This window comes from Anarrhichthys ocellatus, unplaced genomic scaffold (genome assembly GCF_004355925.1).
Source record: "Anarrhichthys ocellatus isolate YVR2014 unplaced genomic scaffold, GSC_Weel_1.0 scaffold1829, whole genome shotgun sequence".
Taxonomy (NCBI): Eukaryota; Metazoa; Chordata; class Actinopteri; order Perciformes; family Anarhichadidae; genus Anarrhichthys; species Anarrhichthys ocellatus.
Genome location: NW_022281803.1, coordinates 1 through 9,599, shown reverse-complemented (window position 1 = coordinate 9,599; position 9,599 = coordinate 1). Strand labels below are relative to the sequence as shown.

Below are 9,599 nucleotides of genomic sequence, written 5' to 3'. Positions count from 1 at the left end.
CACACACACACACACACACACACACACACACACACACACACACACACTTTGTGCTCACTCAGTATTTCTGTCAGTGAGGTGGTTCAGGGTTTTGGCTCCTGGCTGATGACGGGGACAGTTACAGACAACAAACACTTTGTTTAGACGGACTGAGGACGGCTCAACGTATCCCAACACGTCTCCTCAACTTCACCAGTGAACACGAGCACAGTCAACGAGCTACGATTAATAGCCAGTCAGATTTGTCCCTGCTGGAATGACATTTTCTCATCAAATTAGACCCCCCCCCCCCCCCCCCCCATACTGCGGGCTTCATCCCCTTACAACGGTGCGTATATTTACACAAAGATAGAGACGTCGTGGAGGAAGAAAAACAAAGTGTGCTTTAACACCGTTGTTTTCAGGATGAGATGTATCTGAAGTTAAATTACACATTTAAAAACAGGCGCAATTGAAAAGGGGATCAAAAAATTATTTAGGATCTGGAATAAAATACTACAACGCCCAAGGTGTTGCGCGAGTGTCGATGTGTGTGTGTGTGTGTGATGGAAATGTACAGTCATCTAAGTGTGTGTGTGTGTGTGTTGGACACATCAACGTTTGGGAAGTAACAGAGGACTAAAGAAAAGAGGGAAATAAAAGACTACTGGTATGGCGTACTGTGCTGCCTGTTAAGTGACGGCCTGAGCACAGACCCTCCCCAACCCGACCCCCATGTCCTGGTAAAAGACCACCCCCCCATGTCCCTCCACCCTTCAGTCCTCCAGGACGATGGGCTCGTTGGTGCTGGAGGGGAGCAGGGGCATGACCAGGGAGCGGGGGGGCGGTGGCAGTTTGATCCGGACCAGGAGGTGAGGTTTCCTCGCTGCCCGGCGCATCTCTGACTGGGTCAGATGCTTTCTCAGAGCCCTGGTTGACAGAGAACACCAGGACATAATGAGTTTAACTTCATCCACTGTGACGACTACAAGACTGTCATGTTTCAATCAGCAGCTGAAAGAGATACTGGGCCTTTATTGTGGTAGAAACCAGACCATCCATTCCTTACTTTACCACAGGGTAGGAAATTTACATATTTTTTTGGGGGCAACTTTTGCCCCCACTGACTGAAATCTAGGGCCATTTTCAAAAAATTGGGGGCACTTTTTGAAACTTGTGAAATAACATTTAACCTTTGTTCAAAATAATAAATATACTTATTTAGGCTTACAGTATATGAGCAATTGTCATCAAATGGCAATAATAAGACTATTAGGCAGTAGTCTACAGATTCAAAGTGTTTTCTTAGATTTTTTGAACAAAAAACAAACGTAAATCAGACAATCATATTCTTATTTCTTTGTGGTTATTTATTGTTATTATTAAATGTTTTAAACAACTATTAACAATTATTAAGTCAACGATGCCTTGATTACATATATATCAGTCATTGTATGGAATTATTGAGAAAAAATATTTTTGTAGCATCTTAAATATTGTGATATTATCCATTTTTGTCCTGAACATATGCATTAGCATTGTGTGGAATTTTTGAGAAAAACATTTTTATAGCACCTTAAAAATTTAAAAGAATGTGCCATTTGAAGGTACAAATTCAGTTCAGAGTTTTTACTTAGTAAAATATCTTAATTGACTGTCAGGTATTATTCATTTCCAGCAACCCTCAAATCAAAGAATAAAGACACTTTACGCACAATTTAGGTGTATTTTCCCTTTAACTCACGAGATGCAGGTAGCATGTTTTATACTTAATGTGAATATAATTCATTTAATCTAATTTCCATTATGCAATATGTATACTTTGTTGGCATCTTATTCTGAAAACCGGATGTTCGTCTAAAGAAACCCGATGTTGTCTCACGTTAATCTTTCCGTTAACTTTGAAAGTCCTTCACTCGCTCCCGATCTGCGCCGTTTTAATGAGTTCACCGTGAATTTCAGGATATAGGTGCACTAAAATTTAAGTGTCTGCTGAGTTGACTGCAGTCTCGCAGTCACAGGTCTGATTAAGAAGCGCTCCATTTTTTTTATTCGTTTAGAAAGTTCGGGGGCATTTTTTGCCCCTCTCCTAGTGATATCAGGGGCAAAATGATATTTCTTAGGGGCAGTTTTGCCCTTTGCCCTCGTGTATTTCCGACGCTGCTTTACCACCGTGATGGTGTTGCATCTTTAAGATTACAGCGTTTGAATGATGTAGAAGAAGAAGAAGTACCTGGTGTCCTTGGTAGCCACAAACACCACAGGGTTGGGCGCCTCCCCCTGGCTGACCTTCTGCCGCTTGATGACCGACTGAGAGGTGGTTCTCATACCTGAAGTGTACGGCCTCCCATTGGCCGGGTAGGGCACACCTGCAGCCTGTGGACCAATGACAGACCGGCTGAGTGAATCAGCCGTGTTCGCTACCTAAAAAGGTAAACATGTGATCAGACTTGTATGACGATTACAAGAGACAGGCCAGTGCCTGTCAGTGGCCTCAGGCCCCGATCGCACCGAGACGCGTCGTAGCAGGCACGTCACCACTCCCTAAACTCCCCCATGGCAAAGCCAGTCGGGCGAAGCAGCTGATGAGCCGTTGGAGGTACGCAACCACAAGATCAAATGTGAATAACAGGGGAACCATGGAATTATTGCAGACATCGAGTTCTTGCTGTTGCATGAGAAAGAAGCTAATGAAATACAACCCACTAACATCAAACTTTCATCCGCTTTTGTCCGTTCCTTCCACATCTACCGGCATCAAAAGAGGAAGTCAGTGGTAAAGCAGAAAAGCCCGCCTCTTGCTAGATTTGATTGGCTGCCTGGGCCAAGTACTGACGTGTCTCTCTGGAATATTGATCTCTCTCCCCATATTTGAATAGAACACTTGAAGCCATTTGGAGGTGCTAACTCTCATCCCCGCCGCTTCAAACTCGGCTGCAAACCGCCCCAGTGAATGCTGGAGGTCACGATCCGAGGAGGCTAACAGGACCACATCATCTGCAAACAGCAGAGAGGCGATCCTGAGACCACCGAACCTGACGTTCTCCACCCGCCGGCTGCGCCTAGATATCCTGTCCATGAAAGTCACGAACAGGACCGGAGACAAAGGGCAGCCCTGGCGGAGGCCAACACCCACCGGGAACGTGTCTGACTTATTGCCGAGAATGCGGACACAGTTCCTACTGCAGTTGTACAGAGACCGGATCGCTCGTTGTAACGGGTCCGGCACCCCATACTCCCGCAGCACCCCCCACAAGAACCTGAGGCCAGAGGGAAGTTTTCCAGGCACGTCCAACTGGGAAGAGACCCCGGGGAAGACCCAGAACACGCTGGAGGGATTACATCTCCCAGCTGGCCTGGGAACGCCTCGGGATGCCCCAGAATGAGCTGGAACATGTTGCCGGTGAGAGGGAAGTCTGGGTCAGCCTGCTTGGCCTGTTGCCACCGCGACCCGACCCCGGATAAGCGGAGGAAAATGGATGGATGGATGGACTTGAAGCCATCACATAAAGGCAACCTGTCCAGAAAAAGCCGTTTAGAAAGAACCTTTTCTGTAAATTATACAGCTAGTTTTTCTAGTAACAGAAAAGGCAGTGAAGGTGGCCGTGGACATACGCAGAGAAGGGTGTTATGGGTAGGGAGGAGCTGATGCACGTCAAGCATTTGATTGGTCGCCTATGTGTGGGCCGGATATGTGTGATTCCACTTTATGTCAGCATATTTTCTGAAATCATAAGCCAGCAGGGCTGTGAACACAGTGTGTGTGCGTGTGTGTAATACTAACGTTCTCGAAGCCTCTCTTTCCCAGCAGGCTTTGGCCCACGCGGGGCTGGCTGGCCTGGTTCCTGTTGATGGGTGTCGGGGGTCCTCGAGACGCCTTCAGTTTCAGAGGGGCTGAGATGGCTGCGGAGACACAACGACACTCCTCAACAACCAATCGCAACGGAGAAGGTGGATTCAGAGAGAAGTGACGGTCATGTGACGCGTCCTTACCTAAATCCTTCACTATGTTGGCCAGAGACGGTCGAGGCACCAACTTGGTCTTTTGAGGAGTTTTTGTGGCTTTGGGCAGCCTGATTATACCTGAAGACACAAACAAGGTACAACGTAGTTTAGACTCATCTTACATATGGTGCTCGCACATAACCAACCTGTGATTGACATGCATTAAAGTGAGAGTGTTGTACATACACTCAGCCTTGACAGCGTTGGCGTTGATGGACGCGTAGGGCCGCCGCGCGGCGCGGTGAGGCTGCAGGATGTCCTCGCACACCCGCCGGGCGATGCGTGTCAGCTTGGTGGTCTGCAGGATGAACGTCTGGCGGTTCTTGGCCAGCAGCTTGGCGCGACCCTCGTTGCGGGTGAACGGCGACATGCCCTGGACCTCCTGGCGTGTCATGTGACCGCGGGGGCCTGACTCCTGCACGAAGAGGAAGAGGGGATACCGTGAGGACGGAGTCATGTCATTCTGAGAGGACAACTCTTGAATGGAATGTTTGTTCGAACTCAAGCCTGAGACTGTGAGGACGGAGACTTACAGAGCCGGTTCTAGCGGCGCCCTCTAGCTGCGTGGGGGTCTTCAGGCCTCCGTACTTCTTCCAATAGATCCAGCAGGAGGCGCACAGTCTGCACTGCATGTTGGGAGGCCCCCAGGCATACCACTGAGCAGACTGGGCCACTGGGTAGGTGGAGGGAACATTGGTGTTAGGAGAGGGCAAATGTAGTTCTGATTGGACATTCAACAGTTTTTTATGGTGATGAATATAAAAAAACTGCAGTTACATCCGGTGTGAGTAATTGTTTATCTTAAAAGTTCATCTTATTCATCCAGGTGCACAACATCAAGTCAAAACGTTATTATCTCCTGGACTGAAACTGTAAACCTGTGACCTCAAAATGAGGCCTCTTGTCTTCTGTTTTGATATCAGTCCTGAAGATTCTTGTCATCATTGCTGCCCTAAAAGCAACTAAATCTGGAGTCACTAGAATTCCATCCACCCATCAGATGGGTCCTGCACCGTGCGTACTTACTGTGGCAGCTCTCACAGCTGAGTCCCTTCTGGAAGCCTGCAGCCCCGTTCATACCAGGCTTGCTGCCTGGCACCATGATCTGGTTGGGGTTGGGTTTGGTGCTGGAGTGGGAGGGGAAAAAGGGAGAGTTATCCTGACAGCAGTTCTAACTACAGGTGGGTACATCGTGAAGCGGTTTACAGTGATACTTACTAGGTGGGGATGTACACCTGCTTCAGCTTGCTGTCTGCCTCTGCTGCCTTTAGTCGTTTCTGACAGAGAGAGAAAACAGTGAATGGTTTGTGAATGAGCAGGGAATACCAAACGGTGCTTTGAGGCGCCTCACTGCAGACCTACCTGTTGGATGTAGCGGTCGGTAGTCTTCCACATGTAGTAGAACTGGACCACACTGGCTAGAGACTTCCAGGGCAGCTGAGGGAGAGGAAGGATACAAACAGAATATATGTTTAGTTTAGGGCTGAAACCATTCCTGAAGAAACTTGAGCAGCTCAAACACTAAAAATCATTGGGCTTTGATTACACCCCTGACCCCCATCCACAACAACTCTGGGGTTCATTGAGCCCCTAATCATCAGTGCTCAGATTGAGGAGAGCTAGCTAACGTTAGCCGTTAGCAGCCGGTGGGCAGCACAGTCCTGCTTGGCTAAATAATGAAGCTAACAGCTAACGTTGACGGAGGTTGCATTAAGTTACATTATGATGCATTCAAGCTTTATTAAGTAAAGCTCTATTTAGTAAAAAATTTGTATCAAAGTAAATTATAACGCAAATATTTAAGTAAAACAATAAACACCGAATTAACTCCTATTCATTTGAATTGTGTGTTTCTGCATAACTACTATAAATGAAACTGTAATATGGCACTGAAATGCACTAATGAGGTTTAGTTTTGACTGATTAGATTATTGTTTGCAATTTATTTTTTATTCCGTCTTATTTTCTCTTTTGTATATGTATTATTGCTTCTTACTAAAGTAATTTATTAATCAGATTGCTCGATTAATCAACGGAATAATTGGAAGAATACTTGATTACTAAAATAATTGATGTCTGCTGCCAGAGTTCAGTTCAATTCCACATCAAACTGACGTTAACAGCAGCGTTTAAATGTTTGCATCACCAGTGAATACCACCAATCAACAACAGCACTCATCAAGCTTCCACAGGAGAGAAGAAGAAGAAGCTTACAAAGTCCTGGCGGATGTCGTTGAAGTCCTTGCCGTATTTCTCCAGGGCCTCTTCAAACAGCATGGCCTCTGAGGCGCTCCACTCCTCCATCTCATCGCGGCACAGCACCGGGCCGCCCTGAGGGACCAGCGTGGACATGGCTTTGGCCAGGTCATAGCTGTTCTTCTGCAACGTGTCCATGGCATGGAACTGAGAGCAGGGGGAAGGAAGAGAGGCACATTAGAGCTTCAGCACCACAGATAGCAAGAGCTATGCATTACACATATATTAGCATTAGAGGCTAAGGCTTGTCATGTGATTTCTCCTGTATATACTTCTAAACACAGCCAGATTGTAGAATTGGTGTCTAGGAAGGTAGTAGTTGGTTGAGTTGGCTCAGCACACCACATGCTGTTTTGGGATCAGTGATATATGAGCTCCCTTTCAGGAAACCTTTAATGTCGCCACATCTCAACAGTCACAACTGAAGCTGCTGTGGATACATGAGGTGACAAGACGTCGATGCTGTGAGAGACTTTTGCTACTTAAAGCCCCATCATGTTACACAGTGGATGCAGTGGTCCCAAACATGGACTGGGCTTCTTAAAATCGGACATGGAACAGGATGTCCATGTGTGCTATAAAAGCTACTACAAGGAACTTTCATCTTGTGTGGATTTTGGCGCTCCCTGTGGACAAAAGCGGGAATGTTTCAGAAAACCAGATTCCTTTTAGAAAACCTCGTATTTTACTGCAGCAGGGACCATCTGCCCTGCTTTGTTCTGGTTCTCCCGGGCCTGTTGCTGCCAGAGGCCCCGCTGGAGTCTGAGCTGAAGGAGTTTCTGGTGAACCTACATGTTTTCATCCGATCTCACCAAGTCCAAACCGGTGGCAACGATGACGAGCATTAGGAATAACTATATAGAAATAGACCATCTTCTCTCTGATGGTCTGTCTCCTAAGTAAGCTCAAAACCTGTGCTAATAATGATGGGAAATGTATTTTATCACCTGATGAGCAGTTGAGCAGCTATGAGGCAAATACTTCAGCAACAAACCACAACATTACCATTTGCCCCAGATTGGACCTAATTGTTAATATCAATATAGTGTGGAAAGATAAGCACGCACGCACGCGCACACGCGCACACGCGCACAGTCAGTCAGTGGTCTCACCAGTGTGATGTCTCTGGAGGCTGCAGCTGCACTCATGTGGAGGCTGGGCTGGCGGATGGAGCTACTGCAGTCCAGGGCCCGAGCAAAGGTTCCCACAGCCCTGAAATGATCCATGCTTTGGTTAATATCACTGATCTGTGATCTGTCTGCTCTACATTGGCAATAGCTTAATATTAATATTAGTAATGTTTATGAGAGAATGTGTGTAGAGTGCTGAATGTTCATTAATGAACACTAGATGGTGTGTTTTGACCATTTAATGGGCAGCAGGAGGATTTCCCTCCAAAAATAAACTTCCTGTAGATTTCCTTTATTAAACTGTGCTGCTCCCCCAAACACTAGCATAGTATCATCATCCAAATGCATACTCGGGTGCATATCTGGCAAAATGTGTATATATCCTGAATTGAAATGACTACCTCTTAATGTACTCTCGGGTGTTACATGTATCAACCATGAAATATATATTCACATCAGATTATCAAACTTGTTGCCAGTTCACACATTTCCTCGAGAAAAGCTCGCCTGGGGATGGCAGAGTCAGAAGTCGTCATGGCAACAGGATTAAGTGATGATGCAACTAAGTGACAGATGGGAGGGAAGCGTTACCTTGCCACCACCAGGAACTGGTCTATCTGAGGGTCTTTAAGCTGGTTGTTGGGGTCCCACACTTTGGTCTCCAGCTTCTCCTGGATCCGGTTGTCTGACTCACCTGAGACGAGGAGCAACTGGGTTCAACTTAGGAAGGGGAACTGTTTAAAAAAAAAAAAAGTAATACATTTGCCCGGTATCTCAAACTTTAAGCGTGCTGCTCACCCTCAGCTAGCTTGTCGGGGATCTCTGCCTGGTACTTGGAGCCCACCCGGATCTCGCCCTGGTCCGCCAGTAGGGTCTTCTGGACGGGGTCGAACACCAACGAGTAGAAGAAGCAGTCCTGGACCGAACACACATAAAATTATTACAGCTGCCTGCAGAATGCACCAACACATTCACTGCATCTTTCTCTAAAAAAGTAATGCTGATGAAACCAGCAGACGGAGTCTTACCTCTTTCTCCAGGTAGCCGGACAACACGTCCGTTTCATTGAGGAGGGTGACGTTACATTTCCCCCTGGGGAGACAGAGAGGAGCATTCACTGAGCAGGATGTCGAAGACAAAGATTCTCTTCAGAGTTGAGATGTTTGTGGCCTTGAATGCTGCTCAATACACACATTTCTTTATAAATGTTGTCCAGTCAGATTTCAATTAATAAACTACTGTTATGTTAATTTCATCATATTGTTTTCTTTCCACCCCCCCTCATATATTTTCAATAGAGGATTTGATAGAGAGGCACATATTAGAAAGGGATGGGTTACACATATTGAAGAAAGTTCAAAGTAGGCTAATTCTGACAAATCTCAATAATCTGAATGTGCTGCTCAGAAACACAGGGAAGTTCCCACAGAGCAAGAAAAGATCTATGGTCCGTTTGTGACTCTTATCATACATACCAATAACCTGAGCATGAATGTTAAAAATAATAATATGAATAGTTTGGACATCTGTTGCTGCTACAGCTGCTTTCTAAAGGAGATACCAGTGGTGTCAGGATGACTGAGTCCACCATACTTGGATATCTATGTAAAACACTTTACATGACTAAGTCCAATATGTGGTGTACGTGTGATCCATTCATCAACAGTTGAACAGAATGGGTAACAAGTCTTTTAAAGAGGAAGTAAACAGGCAGGGACATATCACTGGCGTGACAGCAGTGAGAAGCTGGATTCAGACTTAACTGCAGTAGTGTCAGTGAGTCCCGCTGATGATCACGTACCGTATGTGAGTAGCAGGTAGGGATTCGAACTGTCGGGACAGGAAGAGTTCTCTGTGTTTGAGCTGGTGTTTCTGTTGTTCAGACGGCGTCGGCTGCTTCGACTCCTCCTCAAATTCTCCTGCAACACAAACACATCGGCGTCAGCGCTGCTGTCTATCGACATCATCTGCTTGGGTCTGAGATTACGTTTTTTTCCTCGCAGGTCACTGAACATTTCTACCGGACACTCCATAAAACCTTTGGAGACTGACAGTAGAAATATGAGATATATCACGTAACCTTAATCCCTGACTATTCTTAACTCATGGAAATGCTTTATAAAAATAGCATTCCTTAATTTAATTGTCCCCCATTTCTTACTGCTTTTATTGCATTTGCTTCATTGGAGCAGTTCATATTTAGTAATCCTCTGTAAAACACGCCATAAG

General features: G+C 46.0%; 1 protein-coding gene across 1 annotated transcript; it reads right to left on the bottom strand.

Moving 5' to 3' along the window:
- Positions 1–656: 656 nt before the first annotated feature.
- Positions 657–9,289, bottom strand: LOC116377903 (metastasis-associated protein MTA2-like; the record flags this gene model as incomplete). The annotated part of the gene is made up of 15 exons (XM_031839662.1): positions 657–909; positions 2,213–2,403; positions 3,764–3,882; positions 3,973–4,062; positions 4,171–4,399; positions 4,518–4,657; positions 5,011–5,111; positions 5,203–5,261; positions 5,347–5,421; positions 6,199–6,387; positions 7,353–7,452; positions 7,962–8,064; positions 8,169–8,286; positions 8,399–8,462; positions 9,172–9,289. Coding segments are annotated over 15 exons (1,850 nt in total), but the record flags the coding sequence as incomplete, so codon positions are not given.
- Between the last annotated feature and the right edge of the window lie 310 nt (positions 9,290–9,599).